The following is a 27539-nucleotide window of genomic DNA, read 5'->3' as shown; positions in this document are numbered from 1 at the left end:
GAAATAGAGTTGTTTTTCCTATTGATATACACGCTATAATTACTTAGATTCAGCCTACGCATGAATTGGTATAATAAAGTGCTATACCTATCGCCATATTATAAGCTTCGAAGACGCCCCAGCGCCCACGCTGGCTGTCGGGTCCAATAGCTTTATTCGAATTACCCAATAAAATTTCCTTGTGTTATCAACTTATAAGCAAACATACCATTAGCTAGCACATTTTTCCAGAGTAGATATCGAGTACACCAATCAATCAATTCTATTACATACAATAAATAAATTAGCTTAGGTATGTAACTTCAGTAACTTGTCACATTTCACGTAGCGGATTTGAAACGCCAGCAATATTATACAATACAATCAGAGACGATCCCAGATATGGCAAAACCAAAAGTATTAATTTTGTCTTTGAATGTCTTAAGGATGTTAAAAAATAATATCATCTATACTAATATTATAAAGCTGAAACGTTTGTTTGTTTGGTTGAACGCGCTAATCTCAGGAACTGGTCCGATTTGAAAAAATATCTTTGTAATGGATAGCCTTCATCGAGGAAGGCTTTAGGCTGTATAACATCACCCTACAGCCAATAGGGGAGAAGCAGTAAAGAAAAATATTACAAAAACATGAAATATTATTCAAACTATAAGTATTCACGCGCACGAAGTCGCGGGAACAACTAGTAAAAGATAAAAGTAATAATTAATTCGCTTTGGTAAAATCTAATTGCTATTAATAACCTGCGTTAACCAGATTAATTAATTTAGTAGGTATTTAGAAAAACTTTGCGCATTTAATTTAGTTAGCAAAACAAACTTGTTGTTTATTATACAGGGTGGCCAAAACAGTGAGGTCTAAAAGAAAAATTTAGATTCCTTACATCGAGGTGTACCTAAATCACCCCCATGTATGTAATACGATTGTACATCGTTTAGGAGATAGAGTTAATTTTGTGATATTTTCAAATTTTGTGACCTAGTAGGCTTTAAACATTTTTATCTTTTTTTTGGGTTGACTTTTTTCAGATTTCTTTTTTTCGACAGATTTGTTATTAATTGCAAATTTTTGAAAAAAATAATCACCTTCCTATCTTTGATTCAAGATACAAAAGTTTTGCTAGAAACATTAATTTTATGCTTTTATCAGAACACTATCAAATTTTCAACTTAAAAGTTTAAGTAAAAAAAAGAACTTCCATAGGTCCAAAACCATTTTAAAAACTGTGCCGTTTCCTGAATTTTCATAATAATACAAAAAAACATGTACTTAATGGGCCACTATTTCCTGTAATCGGTCCACTAAAGTGGTAAGTCGGAGTTTCCGTTACATGTTTTTGACTTTCTTAGAGTGAATTAATATTGGGAATCCTCTAAGTTTACATTACGTAGAACAGATTTAGAGCAGTAACTGGACAGAACATGTTTTTATTCTCAACGAGGAAGCTCTTTCCCTTCATCACACCTGGCGGAAACTGATGATTAGGCTGAAGGTGGAAGGGAACTTCAACTACTAAGGAACTATGGCTTCCTACCTCCAAATGCCGGAATACAGTAATGCTATTAACATTATTTTTATAGTGACAGACTTAGGAAAATAGAGTTGCTAGCCAGGCAGACTTAGATCAAACCCTACCACCAACCAAACCGAGCAGAAAATTTCACCTCCACTGGGAATCAAACCCGGGACCTCTGAAGCTTACCTCTTACCACTTGAAGACAGAGGCAGTTGTTACATTTTACTATTACCCTTGAAATACCTACTACAATGAGAAGAAGAAGGAGGGATATTTGGTTTATGTTCATTAAAACTTACTTAAAATAACAATGTGTTCCGGAATTTGGAGGTAGGAAGCCATAGTTCCTTAGTAGTTGAAGTTCCCTTCCACCTTCAGCCTAATCATCAGTTTCCGCCAGGTGTGATGAAGGGAAAGAGCTTCCTCGTTGAGAATAAAAACATGTTCTGTCCAGTTACTGCTCTAAATCTGTTCTACATAATGTAAACTTAGAGGATTCCCAATATTAATTCACTCTAAGAAAGTCAAAAACATGTAACGGAATCTCCGACTTACCACTTTAGTGGACCGATTACAGGAAATAGTGGCCCATTAAGTACATGTTTTTTTGTATTATTATGAATGTTCAGGAAACGGCGCAGTTTTTAAAATGGTTTTGGACCTATGGAAGTTCTTTTTTTTACTTAAACTTTTAAGTTGAAAATTTGATAGTGTTCTGATAAAAGCATAATTTTAATGTTTCCAGCAAAACTTTTGTATCTTGAATCAAAAATAGGAAGGTGATTATTTTTTTCAAACATCTGCAATTAATAACAAATCCGTAGAAAAAAAGAAATCTAAAAAAAGTCAACCCAAAAAAAAGATAAAAATGTTTAAAGCCTACTAGGTCATAAAATTTTAAAATATCACAAAATTAACTCTGTCTCCTAAACTAAGCACAATCGTATGACATACATGGGGGTGATTTAGGTACACCTTGATGTAAGGAATCTAAATTTTTCTTTTAGACCTCACTGTTTTGGCCACCTTGTATAAATAGAAGTAAAGTAACCTTTGCGCAAAACGTAAAACCCACTACCCCATTATATTTGACAATATTCTCCGTAAACAAAATACAGTTTTAATTAGACATCGTAAACATCTAAAGTATTTTTATTTTATGTACCATTTACTTGGTTTTGGCGATCGTATTTCATTGTTATATGCCCATAAACACTTTATAGCCGCTTCAAAGGACTACCTGCTCTTGCATTAATCTTAATATATTATACCCATTCGTTTTAATCAAGAACGAAGAAAGCTAAACTTATCGACCTTTGAGTCAATCAAATATACCTAAATATTTCAGCGCCAAGGCCAATTTAAAAACAGACTGGATATAATTAGACGAATGATTGAATGAAAATGATTTATTCAAAAATCAATATGAACGTGGACTAAAATAAAATTAGACTGTACTTTGTATTTTGGCGAACAAAATTATGCGACTACTTTTAAAAATAGAAAGTTTAATAAAAGCCAATTATTTTTAAATAATCCGTGTAGTCCTTGATAGCTTAAGTTTTTAAACAGGTCGATATGAGAACTTTAGATTGTTGAAAAGTATACCTTTTTTTAATTAAGTAACCAGCATCTAAATTAATAGAAAAAAAGACCGTGATATAAGGACGCTACAGAATAAACAACTATTAATTAGAACTACAGACCTCAGGTCTACTATCCCACTTAATGAAACAATTAAGTTTTCATTATTCCATTAAGATGGAAGTTATTCCAGAAGTTGCCTTAGGGAAATCGTGGCCTTATTCCAAATGCTACGTTCAGTTGCTCAAGTAATCACTTAAGGGTAAAACGTTTACTTGAACTCCCAACAAGACCAACTCGAATCCGCGGCGGGACCACGGAATGATAAAAAGGGAATCAACCCATACAAATTAATCTCATATAAAACAATGTAAGGGCCAGGCACAGCTTATGATGATGAAGACATCAACCCTTAACCTTTACTCGTCGACAGAACAGAAACAGAATTTAATAGGTATGTTTCCAAGAATGGTTATTAATTTGACTTGCTTTTCTGTCTTTAATAAACTCTTACAAACAAATCCTTTCGGGATTTTCTTTTATTTTAAGCCCTTAACTATTCCAAAAACTTATTAAAACCAACAGAAAGTTTTCTTCTTATGCCTCTGTTGATCTTTGATAAGTACCTACTTCTCTACATTTTAATTATTTGAATAGTTTGAATAATTTATATTTTAATTTGCATATGAATGTTGTGGCTTATCACAATCGCCGGATTCGAAAAACGACGTACCGATTACGTTGTAGTGTTTACAGCAGCAATATGTTTTTTTCCCACTATCGTCCATTAATTTTAAGATTTTCAAGTAATAATTTTAAATATTTTTTTCCTTCCTGTTTATTTCAAAACCCTAGCATATACAAAAGTTATAATCTGCATCACTGGTATATAACTATACGAGAAAATGCCTAGCGGTGCATATTACCAACAAATACACGAATGTTTTATATCAGTTTACAAATGAGGCTATTTGTAACTGGATTCCAAATGGGAGAAACTTTGTTACCTGCTAGCCTAGCTCCTATGTAACTACCTAACGTACTTATCACTATTGAAATGAACACAAGAGAAAACAGGCAATTAGCTAATAAATTGTTAAATCGATATCTGGGGGCACGGCAGTGCCCCCACCAAGTCGAGCAAAAAAGCGGCACGGCCGTACCATCCTTTTCTCGAAGCAATTCAGGCCATTTTCGACCGCCTGTAACTTCGTTGTGGATAAAACTAGAAGGCTGAATTTTCATTAGCTATGCAGGCATTGTAAAGACACGGTATATTTAAAATTTCATTCAATTTGAACCAGTAGTTTAAGAATTATAACGGGTCAAAGTTACTTAATTTTGTCACTCACTGACTCACTGACTCACCGATCATCAAACTCTAAGGCACTTCTAGCAGACCTAGAAGCTTCAAATTTGGAATATAAATAGTGTTTGGTGTATGAATCAAGGAAAAACTAAAATATTTGGGGGCACGGTAGTGCAACTGCCAAGTCGAGTAAAATTTTTCAATTTCGGTCCAGTTTTCTAGATACATAACTGCTGTCTACAAAATACAAAAAGAAATGAGATCCCATCAAAAACAATACTTGTCAAAAAAACCAAGTCTCGCAACTCAGTTGTTCTACGGTAAAAAGTTGTGAGATCCATGTAATACCAAGTCCAGGCCAGCAGTTTATCACGGCGCGCATCTTAGCCCTGCAGGAAATCTTTAACGTTTTATATAAATATATTGACTTGGCCATCGCATTAAAACACGTGTAAATTAAATTATTTCGTGCGATGGCCAAGTCAATAATTTATGTAAAACGTTAAAGATTTCCTGGCCTGGATTTGGTATTACATGGATCTCACAACTTTTTACCGTAGAACAACTGAGTTGCGAGACTTGGTTTTTTTGACAAGTATTGTTTTTGATGGGATAATATTATACATGTTATGATTAACCTAAGTACTTACCTAAAAATTGAAAAAAAAACCATTAGATGAAGAAACTTGAAAACATTGAGAACGTCGAGAGCCCTCTGCGCTTACCTATTTCCCGCTGAAGCTGAAAAAGCCGCTTATTGTCAATGGGAATATCTCATTCAGACTGATAAAGTTTCATTGAATCGTCTAATTAATAACGAGTTTATGCTAACGTGGAATCGGATTTATCTGACGTGACACATTGTGCTCGAAGTGTCGCATTACGAAGGCTGAGAGAGCGCGTGAGTGTGCCAGCCTCGGGGCTCACTTGCGTCATCAATCCATTCGAAAGTCCGATTTAAAATAGGTTAATGGTCCTGTTTTTACAGAATAGACACACTAAATAAAATATGTGTAACTCATTTTTATTACTGCTTTGTAGTCTAAATTCAAGCATGGGACTTTGATATGAATACGGGTTATTTGAAAACATATTATTCCTCAAGGACGCTAAGACGATATTACCTTCCAAGAACACTACTATCCTATTTTCTATGAACCATATATAAATCTCATAGTGCTTCGTTTTCGATAATATTCTGTATTTTTCCTTTTATGTTGTTTGTAAATTGTAAAGATATGTCGTCTATAAAGTTTAATCATAATTTTTAGTAAATAGAACTACTCGTAGCTCGGGGACCTATTTAATTGTAATAAACAGGTCCCCGAGCTAGTTCCATGGTAAGTTTTATAAATAACATTTTATTTAAAAATAAAAGTTAACTTTTTAATACAATTAAAAATACAATTACAAAATAAGTTTGTCTAAACATTATTTTTATTTCATAAATATTTATTAATAGGCTTCTAACTGCTACTCTCAATAACTCACAAACTATGTCATTAACCCGCGAGCACTCGCCATATTTAGATTATTTTTAGTGTTCTTTTTTTACACAACTATTTTATTTATTCGAGTTAGTTGAGTGGCTAGGGTTCGTATCCATTACACTTTCCTTGGTCCATACTGTTTCATTCACTCGCAGAAATAGATTTATTGTAACCTTTGATGTAGTACGAGCATCCTATTTTGTACCTTACAATATAGTATTCCAAATCTATTTTAAAATAGATACTATCTTATTCTTGTAGTCGAGTGGGTAGAAAACTAGTTGATATCGATACCTTCAGGTTCAATTGTCGTATAAACCAAAACCCTACTTTTCAGGAGAGCCAAAAAACGTTTTTTTTTTTAATAAAAAAATCGTAACTTTTTTATTTGAGAAGTTATAAAAAAATGTCCAAGAGAAAACATTTTTCAATTTTTGCGATGAAAAAGTCTAAATATTTAAAAAATGGGCATCTTCAGTAGTTTTAAAGTTAGCTTGGAGTTACGTCGTTGAAAAAGGCACTCGGTGGTTTATACGACCCATTATATTTGACCTAAAAATAACTCTTTACGTCGTATTTGAATTTTTTGTAAAGACGAGACTGAAATTGATGGCTTAAAAACCATTAGATGTATTTTTTTTGGTTTATATACCCATTGATATAGTGATTTATTCAAATGTATTATTAAAACTATGTATGTAAATAATGTATTGTTTACTATTTCTAGGCTTTTGTTGTTTAGAGAATTTGCACAAAGATATTTAACAGTATAAAAACTATATTTGGTTGAGGTAGAAATAATAAATTTGCTTGCATACGAAAAATAACATTTTTTTTTACAATTTTGCAGGAAAATTATGGCAAAACAAATAATATTTCTAATAATTGTAAACAAAACTAATCACCATAAATTTTGAACAAAAAAATACCTTTACAGCAAAACATTAAGACAGCTTTCCTGGTTCTCTGCTGACGCATATTGATTTCGTTTGGTTATGATAAATTTTGCATAAAGAGAAGAGCCCCAGTATGCTCAGGCGAAGGATTTGTATTTTTTTGATAATGTCTCTAAGGAATTTATATCTTTACAAGAAACCCAAATTTAAATTACAGCTAAAAATAACCACTACTGGCAACAATTAAAAGTTGGAGTACTGGTAAAGTAATAAACTATTACAGAGCATCTCAAAAGGGTATAAATAGCCTTCATGAGCACACTATGGCTTGTTTTCTTTGTTTAAAAGTCTTGAATTCATCACATTTAGTCAAGATCAATAGGCTAGATGACAAAATTTCAATTATTTGTCCTTCAAACAGATAATTGGAAAATATGAGACTCATATTTTTTTATTTTCTTTCATAATTTAATGATAACAGTGCTACATCGAGTTGAAATGGCGCGATACGTCACGCTTGAGTAGAATTTTTACTCAAAAGTGACGTCACGCGACATTTCAACTCAATATAATACTGTAATTCTTTGATTATGGGAAATATGGGGTCTAAATTTTCTAATTCTCTGTCTGACGGACTAAATAGAATTTCGATTTCATGACCCAGTCATCATCCCTATTCACGGATGTACTGGACCTGGAAAGCATATATATCGAGTTATTATCTTTAAAAGTAGAAACAATCAACTTTCTTTAACTTTATAATAAGGAAAACTTACTTACTGTACATACATACATATGTGATGCAATAAATAAATGAATATGAATATGAAACAGATAATTACCATATTTAATACGTGGACTTACGACGTTGAATCTGGACATAAAACGCCATGTCTTTAGGCGTAAAAGCCATTTTCAATTACGAAAGTATTTTACGTCCTGGCTTAAAAAAAATGTATGGTTGATACATCTTAGCAAAAATACCAAAAACAAGCGTTCGGTTTGTACACTGTTTATAAGGTATTTATTTATCTTTTAGGCTATAGTTTTTTGGGGCGTATAAACATTTTTTAGCGAATTTCAACATTTCGAATATACAGCTCGATAGAGAAAAAAATTCTGATTAAAATGGTATATATAACTCGATTTGGCCAAAATGGTTTATACGACAATTGAACCTGAAGGTGTCGATATGAAACATAAAGATTACAATATTTCATTTTCAAAATGAATCCTTACATCATGTACTTTCGGAAATACTATTAAATAAACGGTAAACAAATTCGGCAACTACTTAGTATGCAGGATCAACAGTGTTCACTTCAACAAAACATGGAAATCCAAGTTTGTGCATGCGTTCACTTTAAATAATATTTATTGGCTAAGTGCCAAAATAATAAAACATCCTATTTCTTCAGATGAAGACAAAATAATAACAACTTATATCGTTCCTAACAATAAAATCTACACGCGAGTTCTATCGGGTTAAAATCACAGCCACCGTTAAATGCCGTTCGAGTTTCATTTCTAGTGCTTCAGTTCCTTTAATAACGAGAAAACTAATAGAAGCTTTGCCCTCCTAAAAAAACTTGTTTACTAGTTTTACTCAGTTACGTTAAGAAGTCTTTGGAAATATTGCGAAGTTATTTCTATTCCTGTTTTGAAATGCATCGGCGCGGTCGCTGGGGTCGAAGGGTCGATGCGATTATATCTACAGAACGAGTCGCAATAGTCATAAAACCTACGATCACCAAGTATGCAAACACGGGTTGTGATTGGTGCGTGACTTTGAACAGTGAGAGGACTGGAAGATTAAGAATTAACGATCAGGCAACCCTGAAATAGTTAACCTCGAGCGTGATTACGTCACGCATAGGTAGGTAACCAACAAACGCCTGGATAAAATATTCACTCAGCAGTTATTATAACGGACATCAATCAACCTGTCGCCGTCTATTTTCGACGAAAACTTAATTTCATCGCCGCACATTTACACGGTAATATAGCGGAACGTTCATTCACAGATGAGAAATATTTAATCTGGTACTTTGAAAACAAACGGAACGTCTCATGTACTCCTACGTCGGGCTTGGGAGAGACAGGAAGCTTGCAATACGTTCCACGAGATCACCTCTTAAAAATTAAACACGAGTCGAGAATAATTGTTTATTTACGAGCTTCGAGCGAATAACCTGTAATTCAAATAAATTACATTCTAATATTAGGAAGATATATGTATATAAACATGTTCCTTTGAATGCTGTTAGGTAGAGTTGGTTTTAAATAATTTTATTATACCACCCAACGGGACAACCATACAATTTGACTTTTGTTATAATTTTACAAAGGAATGGGAATGCAAATAATTTTGTCACCATTAGAAAGGTACCTACTACAAATTCCTACATTGAGTCGATCATAAGACTTGACGAGTACGACATAGAGTAACACTGAATGTAAAAAATAAATTTGATCTTTAGTGAACACTGAATGTAAAAAATAAAATCAACTAAAAAAGTTTCAAACACGTTCAAGTGGTGCAAGGAGTTGAACAATCGTATAGGCAGCATACAAAATATTTTGAGACACGAGTATTGCTGGACTCAAACATTGTTTTGATATCAAAAATCTCTTTATTCATACGGATTAAATGAATAAGCACTTACAAATCGTAAAATTTTGCTCTTAGGAGCCTTTACATGTTTCATGACTCTTTTATCCAGAGCGCTTCAAGAAAAACATCTGAAAAGAAGCGCCGAAAACTTAGTCACAATTCATTTCATTGTTCATACGAGTATTTTGCGGACGCACGATTAAAATGATGCGTTGGACAGGTCACGGCGGCGGGGAAGGCAGTGCTGGTGACAGGGTGTGACAACGTGCTCGGGAACGCGCTGGCCCGGCGGCTCGACGACATGGGCTACCATGTGTTCGCCGGCTTCCAGAGCAAGGCGGGCAACATTGACGCGGACATGCTCAAAGAAGACTGCTCTGGGAGATTGCACACGCTCCAGTTAGACATCACGTCGGAAACTCAGGTGAGGATGTGCTAAAATTGCTTGCATTCGCTTTCACAATTTTGATATTTTCAAGTTTTATTTCCCTTAACTTTACCTACACTCGACTTTTTTCTTGTTGGACCAATGCTCTGACTAAGGCTGGGTTGCACCATCTTACTTTAATATTGACAAACGTCAAAGTTAGGTGGTGCAACTCAGCCTTAGACATGGTAAGATTCTTTAAGCGGCATGCCGTGGCAACCTATAAGGCAGCACTTATATTTAGTAAAAAATGTTGTAAAGATGGTTTCAGTGTATGTCTTGGTTGTCCTATTAGATAATTGTAATAATCGTGTATCAACATTTTTTTCAATTAATGGTATACAGTTCTGTCTATCTTTAAAATGCCGAATAAAAAGAAAGGCATTACTGTAACTGGACAGAACATACTTTAAAAAGCTGAGGACCAAACTATTTAAACTCCCAATATGTATTTGAAAGAAAATAAAAGAAAACTGTTAAGTAAGTAGGCTACTTCTTAGCGAAATCAAGGTTGGTATTCTAAAATGACACTCAAAACTCGATTTGAACTTTTAAACCTAATTTGAGGACCGTGATTGGATGAATTCTGAAATAAGACCAATCACAGCGTTGAAACTACTTTTCAGTCTGAATTGAGTTTGGAGTGTTTAGGAAAATCGGAATTAGTAAAACTCTTGCCGTCCTTATGTAAAATGAAAAGTCGATAGGTACTATTAAATTGTGTCTTCCATTTCTCTGCAATGCAATCAAATTAATTCAAAAGTATCGAAGTGTGATCGCAGTAAATTAATAACCCCGCTTTTACCTCACTGCTCGCCACGTCTCTAATTAAGGCTTGTAGAGTGTCTATCCTTTGTAGATTAATTTCGTACATGTACCGCTCCCAGCAAACATCACCTTGAGGGTGTACATGACGCTAAATTAATTCAGGCCAACAACGAAAAAAGAAAATATTAAAATCACGAACCTCACCCTGCCGCCTACACATCTCTAATATCCAATATTTGAACTCTCGCTACAGTACTCCTATCGTGGAATACTTATGTTTGATAACGACTCGCGTATTTGATGTTGTTACTTAAACATCATTGTTATAAATTACAAAGATACTCGCAATGTTTACCACACTCGAACACTTTATTGGGAAAATGTCGTGAACAAAAACTTTAATTACATTTGTTCGCTCGTAATAATACACCGCGTAAATAATTATTCCGGTGGGACGCCTCCGAAGCGGCCGGCTGATTGATCAACGCCGGGAAGCGTCATCGGGGAAAATAAACGAATTCAGCCAACATATACACTTTGGTACTTGATTAGCCTTTAAAAGCAGTAATCCTTAATCAAGAATATATTGTCCCGTCGAGTATTAATTACTCGTATTATCAGTCTATTATATTCATCCCTTCAAATCTATTATTAGGTTTAAATGACATTGTAAGTAAGCCACATTGGTCAATTGAATTTCTTTTTCAAAATCTGTTTGAAAATAAAAAATAAAATTAATATTTCAGTATATTTATTGTAACTTGAAGCTCTCTTTTGAATATAGATTCCTTTTGTTTTCCAAAATAGTTACATGCTAATTATGTTGATTTTGGAGTTACAAAAGAACTACTTGCGCCCTCTGTTTAACTCTCAACAAACTCAATGATACTCAGTTACTAGTTTATTCAATTTCCAGCATGTTGAACTTACACGAACCTTCTTGTGTAGATTCTGTCGGCAAGCTTATACATCGTGGACCACCTACCAGAGGGCGCGCAGGGTCTCTGGGCCATCGTAAACTGCGAATCCTGGTGTGCACTCGGCGAACTAGAATGGGTGCCTTTCTCCGTTATCAAGCGAGCAATGGACGTTAACTTGTTGGGTGAGTAAACACACAGTGCTACGAAATTACGATATGCGGCGCTACGACACGCTTTCCAACCGTAGTACTTGCGCGTGTCGTAGATGGCGCTACGGACTACGAAATTTTCAGGAAAATCTTTTAAATGATTAGCGAAGCTTTTCTTAATGTATTGCTTATTATAGTTGTAATTATTAGAAAAATTAAATGAAGTTTATAGATAGATACCTAACAATAAATGTAAAGAGCCAACAAGTGACTACGACGCCGGTAATAGTCTACGAATCGTCGTAGATGGCGCTACGGGTTACAACACCTCTTGTATCCCGTAATAATTGACGACATTACAAAAAGAAAATTTAATTACATTCCATTGTTATCATAACTTTTGTCATGCCAGATTTACTAACCAGATGTCAGCCAATATATCGTAGTAACAGATTAACCTCACATCGTGTCGCTACGACACTGATACACAAAATCATAATAAATACTCGTAGTAATCCCCTTGTATCTTTGTTACTAATTCTAAGAATGGTTCGTCGTAGTCCTTCCTTTACAGAATTTCACGTTAAGTTTGCGCCTGATGTCTTTGGCGGCTAATAATGTAAGACATCAGAGTTTTAACTACAGTTCTTATAAAAAATCAATATTATTTTGCAAATGGAGCATACATTTTATTAAGTTTTATAGTTCATACTTCGTTCATAGTAACATTGTATGAGAACGCCGCTAATTAATAGTCTTAGCAGTTTATTAAGACTGATGGTAATTCTTACTTTGCAACATTTTAATAGTCTTTGTATAATTACTTCTTATTATGGCCCAGTGTGTAGCTGAATTTCCAATATAATTAATATAAGCCTGATTTCTGGTATTCGTCGTACATTACAAAGAGGACCCTTGAAGCTCTTGAAAAACAGCTTTTGTGCGGGTGAAATCAAATTAAAACTTTCTGAATAATTCTTGGGAAGCCTAACAACAACTAATTCGATTAAATGTTTACCTTTGCTTTACTTATAATATGAAGAATATCATTTTAACAGATTAACACGTAATAATTTAAAACAATGACAGGTAAATAAGTTAATACAAAAGACCATTGCCAATAGGTTTTCTATTCATACTACTAAATAATAATACAAATTCATTCACAACAACAACCCAGTGATTACAATATAATAATAATATGTTGATGAAAGTATCATTCGACTGTATTTTTATTGATTTATTTAGCTCAAAATGTTCAACAATCCCTGTATTCTGAAATATGTACCATAACTTCTACTTATGGTCGTTACGAATGTGCTGTGTCTGTATAATTTCCGGAACCATTTCATCTTAATTACTTCATGTTTATGAGAAATACTCGGAATAATTTAGATGCCACTTATACTTAATAAGTAGTACAAATTGCTGTTATTAAGTTAAATTACGCGAGAAATACAAATCATAATATCCATATAAATGATCAAGAACTTTACTCACTCAATAAGTAAACAGCTCACGAAAAAGATTCCATCCGAGTTAACTTCGATCAAACTTTGCAGACTTTCTGGTTAATTATATCTAAGAAAGTCTGTTCAAAGTTAGGTACGTAAGTAGGTACTTCATAGAAATCAGTACTTTTCCAGGACCAGTAGTTAAAGATAAATCCCTAGATCTTAGTAGGTATAGAGTTTAGATTTTTATTACCTAGATGTGCTGTGGCCTGTGATGTCAATATCTACACAAGTATCAGTGGCAAATGGTAGAACTAATAAATTGATCAGCATAAGTATTTGTTGATTCTACGTAGCTTAATCGAATTGTTAATTAGTTCTTTAAGCGGAATATTTTCAGAAATTGATACCTACATACAGTACCTACACGTTATATTAACTCCCAGGTAACATGATATGATAGAAAGCGGGCCATTATACAATCTTATCGATTCTTTTAGACGACAAATATAAATGGGCTTATCGTGTAGAATATGTCTAATGTTCACATATTAATTCTCCCTTATTCATCACTTACTACATCCACGGGAAACTTTATTAAGCAGACTAGCGACCGCTCGTGACTTCGTACGCGTGGGCCGCGTTTTACTCCCTCAGGGTCGGAGTTTCGTAAAAGCCGTTCTTAGCTGATGTCTACTACTGTTGCTGAGATTTCTTGATTAATCAGTGAGCGGTATACATTTATAGATTAACTTCTTCACACATACATAATGTAACTCATTAATAAACGTCGCGTTAAGACCCGTGTCTTTCTATTTTAGTTGATATGGAACGCGAAAGTTTAAAATCTTATATTCTTCACACAGGTCCTTCCCGCCTGGTGCAAGTCATGCTGCCGCTGGTGCGTCGTGCTCGCGGTCGCGTGGTGCTGGCTTCCTCGATCCTGACGCACGTGGCCGCTCCCGTACGCGGTGTGCACGCAGCCTCGCTCGCCGCTCTCGACGCCATGGCCGCCTGTCTGCGCAGGGAACTGAAGCCTAGAGGCGTAGATGTGGTAAGAGCCTTTATTAAACTTGTGTCTCTCATTGCAGTGTCGTAATGAAGTAATGAATCTGACCTTTTGATGTCCCGTCTTTATACTGACAATGATACCAATATTTTATTTAATATTGTGTGCATTTCCCACAAACAATAAGAGAAGAAAATCTCTATAACTTTGGTATTTAGAATGCATACTCGGTATGTAATATTTTTTAGAAACTCATTGACAGAATGCCCCTCTTGATTATAAACCTTCACTAATACATATAATGCATAATTAAAATTGAAGGACAACAAAATGCGAATGCCTGTTACATAATGCATATTATACACAACACAAAACATGAAGAGATTTAGAAATACTAAGAATACCGATATTATAAGCATGCATGCTTTATCGTGTCTCACAAATGTTTTGTAAATACATTCATCGTTATCATATCATTAACATAATGAAGCCTGACACCAGAATACCTAAAAAGCTAGTCAGCGAAAGTTGCATTATGCTAAGTGGAGATTCTGTACGTCATGCTCATTTAAGCGCTGTGAGAGCCGGGGCTAGGGGTTTGAGTGCACTGCGTCGTGTCGTGTCTCATATCAATTCAGTGACGTGCATGAAGGTTCCTGCGACGGAAACCCTGCTCCCAAGGGACGTAGGTAAATGTTGATGCAAAGTGCGGTAGGGACAGCTATCACATCACTTGAAAAATTCATGGAATAAACCGATGACTGAAAAGCCTAACATCTGCATAACTTTCGATTAACTTGTAAAGTTTATCTGTGGAAACTGATTAGGCTACTGTACTGTTTTTATTATTTTTTAAGTTCACATGTATAAACTCATGCTGTTTGTTTCCTTAATAAAGAAAAAATAAAAAAATAAAATAAAAATACTCTACATTTGTGTAACATTTATTGAAGAATGTCGAAATGCTGACTGTATACGAAATTCGACACAATAGATATAATTTATAATTTACTGCACAAATATATTTCAATGTAACATTAATAAGTCAGACAGGAGATGATAATATTATATTTAAGATTCCCAAAAGTTAAGCCGGCGATAGGCACCTTCTACATTTTCATAATACATAAGTATGCTGAAACTTTGTGGCCACATGGCGGATGGCTGTATAATGAACTATACGTAGTCTGCGGGCACGACTTTTGCATAAATAATAAGCTCATCAAGGTAACATTAACTACGTGAGCTCATCTAATAACATTATTTCCATGCATGACGTCAGATTTTTCACCCGAAACCACTGTGTTAGTAAATGTTAGGCTTATGGCACTTAAATTTTCTAAATAAAATATCCCACGTTATTGTACTGACTATTCAGCAGTGGCTGCCTAGCTTGTATTATTCAAAACCACCCAATTCACTTAACTCCAAACTTTCGAAATTGAATTCAAAAGTAATTTTGTGTTCGGCGTACAATCTCGCAGGTAACTATAGTTTTTATAGGTAACACATGATGATATTTCAGCAAAAACCTGAAATGTCAACGTGAAATGGCATTTCACTTGTTATTTCAGCCAGCAAATTACGATGATGCTCACAAAGAGATTTGTTGATCATAGGTAGAGTAGCAGTAGCATTTATCGATAGATTGTCGTCGCATTCGCTAACTATTAGTTAATTAGTAAAATACCTACACATTTGGTTTGATTGAGCTGCTATTGTCAGAAAGTGGGTTTAAAAGTTTTTAGCTTTATATTTACCGTGTTACGGCTTTATTAATTCAAGTCCTCCTGACCAGGTGGTGGTAGCGGCTGGCGAGTACACAACAGGGAGCGCTTGGCTCAACGAGGAGAAACTTCTGGAACAAGCTAGGGACATGTGGAAGCGGCTCAGCGACGAGCAGAAGGGCGCATATGGCGAGGATTACTTCGAGCAGGCACTTCGGAGCCTCGAGAAATACACCAAAAGCGCTGTAAGTGTCACACCTAATTTAGTGTGGGCTTATCTTCTATAGGGCTACTACGAGATGTTTCTTTATGTAACTCTTAATAAAATTAGGGAAATTTAGGCAGTTAAAAAATGTTGCTAAATGGATACAAACGCAAACATTTCAATTCATTTAACAAACAAATTATCTAGGTACTCATTATATTGCAAAACCATTCCTCGACCCCATTTCTCATGCCTTTATTCTGTATTTTATCTAGAGGCGAAGACTCGTTGATAAAACTGAATAAAGGGCTGTTCTAAAATTATTTTAAAACTGCACGAAAATACTAGCTCTGCAAATTTCACTTGCATTTACAATGAATTCGTTGCCACACATCCATGTCATCATATTTTATGACGAACACGTTACTGCCCGCTGAATCTTTTACAGTTTCATTCCGGCTGAAATGTCGGAATGACGATGAACTTTTGTTATGCAACTGTCAAATTGCAATATCAACCAACACAGCATTTTTACCTTTACATCCTAACTCGATCAACATAAAATCATTCATAGGTACGTACCTACTTCTACTTTACCAATTAACATGTTAATTACTTGTATGGTATCATTTTAGAAAACGTGAAAGGAATTCTCCGAGCACTCCGATCCAATTTTTATTCCGCTTTTATTAACTTTGAACGTATTAGCTGCCTATCAAAAGCGAAGTTATGATACGTATGCGTACTCAAAGGGTCAAACGTAAAAAGGAATTTCCTGAATAATAACTTAAGCATCGTATATGGACAGCCTTTTAAACATATTACATTCACTCTCTGATATTTACATACTTTACCTGAGTACCTAGGCTTTAAACATAATTTACCTTTTTATGTTGTAAGGACAAGACTGAAAAATAACTCTTCCAAACAAGGCTTTAGTTTATGAAAATATGCTTCTAATTTCTCTTGAATCTCCCATCCCTAAATTGGGTATTTTATCGTGTTACGTTAATGTAATCAGCACCGAGCCCTTTGTAATAAAACGGTTTTAAATTCACTTTGCGACATCGCCGCTGCTTATACCTATATTCCGAACAAAGTTCTAGGTTTCGTAGAAATTATTTTCAACACATTAACTAGGCGGTGACGTAAGTATACGAAATGTCTAGAATACGTGAAATAAAAACGTAGTGCTACAAAAGATAAACAAGTCTGGCAAACAAGTCAAGTTCAACGTTCACGTTGTAAACTTTTGCGTATGCCTTTACATTTAAGTCAATTTATTAAGAACTGGATTTTGGATTGATATTTTTTCAGCTTCCAGGACATTTGTTATTTAAATCATCATTCACTTCGAATTCCATACGTAAAAGAAATCCTAATATGCATTTTATACCTACTCTTATTATTGTCGTAGTTCGTAATAATAATATTAAATTACTTGAAACTTTTACAAAACGACCTTTCTTTCAGGAGTTAAATAATAACTTAGTCATAAAATATTCATTTTCTGTTCACACAAACATTAACTAGGTTTGTACTTACCTATATTAAGGTAATTTTTTTCTCTCAATTTACGATTGTTTGATCGTCAAATCTTTGGGGCACGTTGGGACTTTACCTTACTGAAAAACTGATAGGTACTTACAGGATCGATACCTCTTCACTGAAGAGTGTGTAGCTACAACTGAAAAGTCTTTAGTTTCAGCCGGTACGGGTACTATTCTACTTCTATTGTATTAATTGTCGTCTGTAAACGACAGCACATCAAACTAAACACTTTGGCATGTTTATATGCGATCGTGATAGATGCTATTTACCAGTGTAATGTGTAATCTGAGGTGCTGTCGACTCGTTATGCCTATCACCCTAGACAAAGTGACATTCGTGACAGCATTCAATTCCGAAATCGCTTCGCTACGTCTTTCAGTTCGTAACTATTGCTTGGTGAAGAAATCTCGAAATAAAATCTGTCACGAACGTTAATTTCCGTACCAGATTACGGTATTTTTAACTGGTAATTTCATCCAGGACGCTGACCTGACGGCTGTGACGAGGGCCCTGAGCGACGGCGTGACCCGCACCTTCCCCCTGGCGCGCTACACCCCGGTATCCCCTCGCGAGAAGCTGAAGTCCATCCTCGCCGAGCACCTGCCCCGCTCTTTGTACGAAGGACTCTACTCCGATTAAACCGACCTGCACACACAAGGCCAATGTTTGAACAGGATTCGGCACAGAGTGGCAAGCTTAATAGATTTGAGCACTAACTAGATGCTGTTCCGTTAGAAACTTGCGTTTATGTTCCATGATGTAGTCCGAGATTCTTAATGATTGATTTATTACAGGAATGATTTAAAACCATTTTGTGACCATGTTTCGGTTTATTTTGTTACGTATATCCAAGCTCATTTTTGCGTTTCTTATTCGCTTATTTCAACAATTGTTATCTAATTAGGAAGCTTCATTGTATGTTAATTTAAATTATGTATGCCAAAAGCTATGAGAAAAACAATACGGGCTTAATTGAAATCGAGCTTGCCATTCTGCGCGCAGTTGTCACGGGGAAATATCACACCGACCCAATTCCTGAAATACCGTCGATGTTTGACAGATGATGGAAATTATTCAAAGAACACCAAAGCTGTATGGAACGTGCGATTGTAAGGGCTTAGAATTGTAAAAATATTTAAAAATGTGCTGTAAATACAACAAAATAAACTCCAATCTGAAAAAATGAGAGTTTGAACCGTTCTGATCAATGATTCAAATTGTTCATAGTTTTGTTGTTCGTAGTTTTGAAAATGAATGTTGCCCACGTTGGTATTGCTATATTCAAAGAGCCTAACTTTAATAATCAATGTTGGACGGGATACCCGTTCGGCAAATGAGGCCGACGGAGCCACATGAGTTACGTAAGCTCTTTAGTTGGTGCAAGTTTGCTGATCATTTAGCCGCCCACCCACTCGAACACGTTCGCGGAGATTCGTTAGCAGAAAACTTCCGCTGATACTGATGGACTGATACTGTTTTAAAAACCCCCTGAAAATACCCTCCTTCTCTTTTATCCCCCTTTACTTAACAAAGCTGACCGTTGTCAAATACATTATCATGATGGAACATTATCTACCAAGAGAATTCGCTGTGGCGGTGGCGGCTTATAATTATTAAAATGAATAGGTTATTATCTCTGCATAATTATTTTCCAAAGAGTTTGTGAGTGTTTTTTACATCTTATAAACATATGCTCAAAAGTTCTCTTCGTTTATGATATTTGTTAAGTTTTCATACCATTATGCACTCAAATATCAGATGTAAGTAGATATTCTCCCAAAAGTTAATTTGTTTACACAAGATTGATGTTATTTTCCGGGCCCCTAAATATAGGCAGTGATGTGCACGTAGGTATAGGTCCGTCCTCATTATTGGCACTCGATCAAAACCGTCATTCGCACACGCCTCTGATCCATTTTCGCATTTAATGATTTTTATGAGTTATTCTCGTCGTGCTAGCAGCGCGTTAAAAGTTGCTATCGTATGCAAAACTGACCGTGTCTATGCTTTATTAGATCGTCCATTTGTTGTTTTGTTCATGACTATATACTTAGTTTGTAAAATGACGACGTTATTGGTGTGCATGCATCTAGGTACCTAGCCGTAGTTGATATTGTTAGCAATAAGTATTATTCATCATAAATTACATTTTGTTCTTTAAGATATCCATTACGTTTTCTAATTTTATGTACCTAAATATAAGGTGGTTTCTAACTTACAATTTTTGTTATGAAGTCGTTTTAAGATATTGCAGCAGCAGGTGTTAGCGTTAAAAATGCATCAAGTAATTCTAGTCTGAACAACACACTTAATAGTTTTAAGTGCATTTCAGTGCAGTTTAAAAACATTTTATCTGTTATTACTTTTTATGTGTGTCATGACTGGAATACTTCTCGTAATAAAATACTATACACAAAAATGAGTGTTGCTCTTGTATGCCTTTTGTTTGCTACCTACCTCTCTAATCCTCATCTGATTTGATCTGAAACAAACATAAAGTGGGTATTTAGTTTACTAAGGAAACACGATGTGTTTTGTAAACTTTCAGAAATTGGATTCTCATAATACAATCATAACATGGCAGTAGTTTGGGCAAAGCCGCAGCAAACGTCTTGGAAGTCGCCCGCGGTATCGGCCGACTTATCGCGTTTTGCTGCCTACCGGTACCACCTGACCCAATTTGGTTTAACCTAAAAGTTTCCTACTTTAAAAATATGTTGAATATATCTACATTCGCCTGTCTAGGGAAATAAAACCGATGGAAATTTTCAGCGAAATTCGACACAGAACTTAGCTTTCCTTGGAATGAAGTTGTAGTAATGTCTAAAGCAATTTAGTCAAACATGCCCAAATCCTCAATTTAATTATGAAGTGAATCACTGACTGAGGGCCTACAAGGTCACAAATTGAATTGACTAATTCAGAGCGATAGCCGCAAAGGGTGGCATTGATCTCAAACCCAGTCAAACCTTTGCCCCTTGACTTTGGGTTTGCTCTCCATCATAACTAAGATAGATAAAGTCTATAGATCCTTCCCAAAAAATCTTTGTTACTGGTCCTCTGTACCATACTAACTCTACATTTCCATGGTACAAGAAAAAACAGAATATAGGTTTCTAGTAAATACTATCTGAAATCTAAATCTGATATGTTTTGTGTAATACCTATGCAATTTTTTAATTTGTAGAAATTGTACAGAATATTTGCGGAATCAATTTCACTGCAAAATTAACTACTAAAAGTAATATGATTCGTAATCTTCGGTTTAAATATTAAAACCGTGTTGCTCTGTCCTGCCAGAGTACTTGCTACTTACCCAGATCCGAATAAAACGAAAGAAACTTCTAATCTCAAGCTATGTATATACATATTAGGCAATAAGTAGGGAAACTGTACTAAATATTTTTTGTAAAATCTAATAAATAAATATTTTATGTATAAATATTTTATGTAAGTAATACGCCAGTAAATTAATCAACGTGATCAAAGTATCGCATGTATCACGGGGAGTGCTCCGAAGAATTATCCGGACTTATTCCTGCCGCCACTTTTCGCCACCGATCTACCCGACAGCACTTCCACCCCCAGCACTTAGATGGTTGGCAGTCCACAACAGTACGTTTCTCTAGAAACTTTCTGCCCCGTACAACCAAACTGTGGAATGGACTGTCGTCTGCGGTGTTTCCGGACGGATACGACCTGCAAGCTTTCAAGAGGAGAGCGTATCTTTACCTTAAAGGCCGGCAACGCACCTGTAACGCCCCTGGGTCTGCGGGTGTCTATGGGCGACGGTAATCACTTACCATCAGGTGATCCGTTTGCTCGTTTGCCTCCTATCACATAAAAAAAAAAAAAAAAAAAAAGTAATTTTAAAAATGATCGAAAATAATCGATTTTAATTTAAAAAAAGAATTATGTCATGTCCTACTTGTTCAAAGATTTTGTATGGCCGCACGTGGTCACAGTCGCCGGCACAACTATTCTCCGAATAAAGTGTAACAAAACAATTACTTACCTACGTAATAAATGTATCTAACCTAATTATGAAGTTACACAAGGTTCATGTTCATAAATGTACCTTTATATGGTAATGTAAAAGTTTCTGATTCGGAGTTCGTGAACTTAGTTTAAAAAGAAATAAGCACGAAAGGAAATGAGATGTCATTTTACAAAAATTCTTACCAAATATGTAATGAGAAGTATACTTGCCTACATATGTGGTGTAGGTACATAATAAATACGATAAATATATATATATTCGTGTGCTGCCTACCTTACACAACTACAATGACTGCTACGAGTCATTAGCTTTCCATTTACTAAGCGTTAATCGTGCGTTTACATTGACATACATTAATCTTCAGTTAGCGACTAACAATGCCATCACGAAAATGTTATGGTCACCCAAAAATTCATGTCTTTTCGGTTTTTGTTAGCTCGTTATCTTTCTATTGTTGGCACAGTGGATACTTTATTAAATATTCACAAAAGAATATTGGATCTTTCCGTGGGAAAAGCGTTTCTTTAATGCGAAAATTATTTTCAATGTAGTACCCCGATATTTTGTAGAACGAGATTAGTGTAAATTAACTTACGCCCATATTCACAAACATTACTATGAGGTCTCACAGTGCGCGTGGACGCACTGGGTGACACACCAACCAAACACAGAGCTCTATTCAACGCTGTGCGTACGATTTTCTGATTCACTTAAGCAAGCATCGTTTGTGAATACGGGTGTTAGTTTTCTAGAACAATAATACTACTTAATATCAGACGCAGCCATAAATTATACTTATGTGCCGAAATAAGTACCTACTATAAATAAACTGACGCTAAAGTATTCTTTAAAACATTTTAAAAAATAGTGAACTTGTAAAATATTAAAATGAGGAGTGAAAAAGCATGAAAACACTCAGTCGGAGTATCTCAATAAGTTAATGTATATTACTGAAACATCTTTGTATCCCCAGCCGCCTCACAAAGACCACCCTCCCTTCGGCTTAGCGCCCACTGCTAGTACTTGCGCGAGGGCCACCTATTGCCGCTAACTGCTTAAGTTTTTAGAAAATGTTCTACTTAAGAGCGTTTAAGCGAAGCGCGGCGTTTCAAGGGGCATCATTGGAAATGATTCGCGCGCGGCGTTTTTTAATAGTTTTCAAATGTTTATAGCATAACAATAACAATGAATTATATATCGTTTCAAAGTAAATATTTTAAAGAAGATGTTATTTTATTATATTAAGCTATTTTTATGTTGAATTAAAGAAGAATAATGGTGTAAAAATCACTTTGATTTTTGGGTATTTCACGTTCTTTAAATTTGTGATTTCTTATTGTAAAATGCTTAAATCTAAGAATTTTCTCAACTAACTATTTGCCTAAGGACCTATGCTATAGGATATAAATGTTTGTTATATCGTTTTCACAGTATTTTTATAAAAATTTCAGCTTGTAAACTGACGCTAAAGTGGAAATTTGAAAACCTGTGTGGACTTATTTTGATAGAATTCTTAAATACTATACTAATCGAAATATTTTCTCAACTAACTATTTAGACGACGAAATTGCCTAATTATTTATGCCTATAACATATTTGTAATGTAACTGGATAATGATTGTAACAGGTTGAAAAAGTACTGTTTTTGCGCCAAACGGCGTAAACGCTCTTAAGTACATCCTTTTGTTTACCTTTAAAATGGTTTTTATTATTTTACATTAAAAATAATAGTCACTGAAAGAGCCGCTCGAATAGCTGAAGGACGTCGGCGCGATCCACGAGACAGTAAGCAAGTAAGCACAACTACTAAGTACTACTTACTTCTACAAGTAGTACTTAAGGTAATGTACCTACTAACATTACCTTTCAGTATTCAGAATTTAAGACTTTGTAATGCAGCATCTTAAAGCAGCACGTAGAGTACCGACCTTTATAAATTTCTGTCCGCAGTAAAAGTTGCTCCAAGTTTCATTTGATATTTAGGTGTAGTCAGCCGCCATCGGCTCGATAGCATTTGACAGTAAGTTTAGTTATTTACCTTCATCGATCTACATACTAAAGCCTCGAGACATTTGTGACTTTAATTTGGTGATCGCTTCGCAACGTGAGACATTAAACGTCCTTGTAGGTTTCTTTGACTTTTAGTATCAGCGTGTGACCTTTACCCATGTTGTTATTAGGCCTGTTAAGTAAATGCTACCTACCTAAACGTGGCAAATGACATATAGACTTCAATACTCTATCTCAAACAACACAGTTGAAAGATAGAACTTTGCAAACTAAAATAGCTTGTAGCAAAGTGGCGGGTTTATATTGCTTTGCTAATTGAAGTGGTCTCTCGCTTCATGGCTTGACTGATTAGCCTGCGGATTGCGCAAATAGTGGATATACTACCTACAACTTTCTCGCTAATGTCCGCCAGCAGCGCAGTGGAACCTGTGGCTTTAGTGTGTCCAACATTCCGAGGAACGATGGAAATCTCGCTCCAGTCTGCCAAGTAATAATTTTTTAGGAAATTGATTTGTCGCTCTTTTAAATCGTGTCCTTTAGATCGTTTTTTTTTATTGAGCGGATGTTTTCAGTTTAATAAAGTCCTAGAAACACTGCGGCTGTGCTGGAATGTTTATTTATTTATTTCTAGAAACCAACAGCGATAGGTACATTGAAAATATTAGATAAATGATTTAAAAAAAAAAAAAAATGTCCTTGGACATTTACACTGCGCTTCTAGTCCCAAACTAAGCAAAGCTTGTACTATGGGTACTAGACAACGGATATAAACATACATAAATACTTTTTTTTTTTTTTTTGTAAATACATACTTATTATACATAGAAAACACCCAGTCCAATACAAACAAATATGTTCATGCACACAAATGTTTGTACTGTGCGGGAATCGAACCCGCTACCTCCGGAATAGTAGTCCGTTTCGAACCACTACACCAAACGGCCGACGTTTAGACTGATAGTATACAGGGTGGAAACGATAAGTGATCTCACTCGATTATTTCTTAACTATACAAGATATCGAAAAACTGGTTATTGATCCTGAGTGCTTCACGAGCTCTTTCAAACGGTATCAGTAATAGGTAACAGAATTAACTGGATCTATCCGAAAATTCAATGTTTTCAGGCTCCATACTAAATGTATGCCAGCCACACAATATTAGAAGTGTTATTTTTTTTTATTCAATAATAAACACTTAAATTGAACTCTAAATTGCATTATTATTTAAAATTATTCATGAAAAACATTGGTTTTAGGCTTTTACTTGCTATAATATTATCAAGACATGAGTGCCATGACTGTGGCAGTACTAAATGTATGGAAGCTGGAAACATTGAATTTTCGGATAGATCCAGTTTATTTTGTAACCTATTATTGGTACCATTGGATAGAGCTCGTGGAGCACTTTCAAGATCAGTAACCAGTTTTTGGATATCTTGTATAGTTTTTAATATTATTTGGTTTTACTAAATGTATGGAAGCCGGAAACATTGAATTTTCGGATAGATGCCGTTTATTTGGTAACCTATTATTGGTACCGTTGGATAGAGCTTGTAAAGCACTTTCAGGATCAGTAACCAGTTTTTGGATATCTTGTATAGTTTAGAAATAATCGAGTGAGATCACTTATCGTTTCCACCCTGTATATATGTTACGGTTAATGTGATAAATTGAAAATTATTAATAATAACCGGTTATTATGAATAATTACCGACAGTCGCGGTAAAAGTGATAAATTAATCACATTTAACAGTGATTATTTAATAATTCAACCTTAGTACTAACAAATTTCATAAAAGAGAACAACATCTTGTGTACGTGCTCGTGTACGGCCAAACTTTTGAACGTTTTGATATCATATATTAATATAATTTGGCATAATGAGTTTCGAATGTTTCTTGCATAATATTACTTTTCCATGATGCCTATAACATAATGTTTTGATTTAAAGTGAAAAATAGGTTAAGGTGCGGCGGGGGTGGCCCTTGGGCCACCCCTAAGCCGCCTATTTAGTTTTATATACACATAAATGACCTCATATTAATCACATTTACCAAATCATGCGGTAATTATTCATAATAACCGGCGATTATTCATAATTTTCACATTTATCACTTTGACCGTAACATATAGACAAGAACAGGTTTCCCTCTTTGTGAAAGAACATTGTTATTGGAAAAATATGAATAAAAGATGTTTAAAAATTAAAATTAACAATAACTAAAATTAAAGTCACAAATAACATAATGTTGCGATTCATTTCCTGACATACTATTACCAACGCACTTAGGTAATTAGCATTAACTTTCTATTGATTAGTTAATAAAGAAGAGTGACACACGTTTAATATAAACTAAAAGCTTTTTTCCTGCTTTCAATATAGGTACACTCGATTGAAATGACTTTTCCCGCTGATATTTCCACCAAAGAACTTTGTGGGTTGAAGTTCACAAGGGAGCTGTCCTTAAACCCTTTCAGCACAGCTCCCACGCTATTTTCCTGACAGGTATATCAGCCTGCATTAGTTCCAACCCGTCAACATTTTCTTATATTTTAACAATATTTTCAAGATTTATCATATCTAACTGCTTTTAGAAGCGTCTTTATCATAAATAATGCAACATCTAAATAAACTTTTCCTCATATTTTTTTAATAAAGACTAATATAAAGTATTTAGATCACGAGTTAAGCGGCACATTCATTTATAAAATGTTGATAAAAAATAGACCCTCTGCACTACGGTTAATTACGGCAACAATATTAGATTTTTAACGAGGTATTGGCTCACAGCACTTTCATTATAAACAAAAATATTATATTCTCCGAATAATATCCAGCATTTGGGTAATATACCTGGTAACATTTCAGAGGTCAGGCGTGACCTCGACCTGAATTTCGCAGACAAAGGTCATGTGGGATGCAGCGAGGTAAGGCAAGCTCCATATTATTATAAAATTTAGATAAATGACGTTGCTTCCCGACAATTAACTTATTTTTCTTATCTTAGGAGAAGGCAAAAAAATTACAAATACCTACTTTGTAGGCAGTCCGTGACTGTCCACGAATAGCAAGAATTTTCCTTTACCAAAGATAAACAATTTCAAAATAAACAATACGGAACATAGTTTTATTAAAAGTAGGTATAAAAACATTTCAACAACCTAATAGTTAATTTATTTACGTTACTTAACACACTAATTAAACTCGTTTTACGGTAACGAAATAACAATACCAGCTTACAAAACATTAGGTGCTTATCTCTATCCATTTTTTTTTGGTTACTTAAAACTCTTTAACGATTATTTGAGACTTAAGATGAAGATAAGGCGAAGATATATTAATAACTTTATAGGAATCGAGAGAAAACTGGAAAATCTCTCGACGTAGCGGAATTTCTTTAGGCCTCTTAAGAAAGGATGGATTTTCCAAGAATTTGTTAGTAGATAACATAAATTATAAAAGCGGGCCAAGAACCTTAACAGAAAGAACGATGATAATCCTAAGGAAACAAAAAGTCATCCTCACAAATTCACAAGATTCGCCGCTTTCGCTAAAAAAATAATAAACTTAAAATTTTATAGGTAAGATCATATTACTCTGGTGTTAAGCGTAAAGTAGTCAGTCACCATTATTGACAGACACCTGGCTAAATAATGGTTTGTAAGGGCTAACATAATTTTATTTGTCATTCGTTTTAAGTGAGGCTGATTCGAGGAACTTCTTTTATCGATCCTTCACAAATTTAGCGTCTAGGAGGAATCGTGTTCATTCATAACGTGGAATGACGCAAACTTTGACGCACTTAGGACGCGTTTACCTTTAAACGATTGTCATTGCATTACTTAGTACGAGCAAATAATTAGAGTTCGTAGTAGGTAATAATTCAAGTGTGCACGCACATAGGTTGAA

At 34.9% G+C, this 27539-nt stretch overlaps 1 protein-coding gene across 3 annotated transcripts in view; it reads left to right on the top strand.

The window, feature by feature from the left end:
- LOC135076233 (D-beta-hydroxybutyrate dehydrogenase, mitochondrial) overlaps positions 1–20041 on the top strand; it is a 31093-nt gene extending 11052 nt beyond the window's left edge. For all 3 annotated transcript variants that reach the window (XM_063970715.1, XM_063970714.1, XM_063970716.1), the window contains exons 4-8: positions 9630–9833; positions 11553–11706; positions 13994–14181; positions 15935–16108; positions 18100–20041. In XM_063970715.1, the coding sequence (XP_063826785.1) occupies positions 9630–9833; positions 11553–11706; positions 13994–14181; positions 15935–16108; positions 18100–18258 (879 nt within the window). In that variant the 3' untranslated portion in view covers positions 18259–20041. The remainder of the gene's footprint in view (positions 1–9629; positions 9834–11552; positions 11707–13993; positions 14182–15934; positions 16109–18099) is intronic.
- The last annotated feature ends 7498 nt before the right edge of the window (positions 20042–27539 follow it).

This window comes from Ostrinia nubilalis, chromosome 11 (assembly GCF_963855985.1).
Source record: "Ostrinia nubilalis chromosome 11, ilOstNubi1.1, whole genome shotgun sequence".
Classification (NCBI taxonomy): domain Eukaryota; kingdom Metazoa; phylum Arthropoda; class Insecta; order Lepidoptera; family Crambidae; genus Ostrinia; species Ostrinia nubilalis.
The sequence above is the reverse complement of the archived record's forward strand: the minus strand, read 5'-3'. Positions and strand labels throughout refer to the sequence as shown.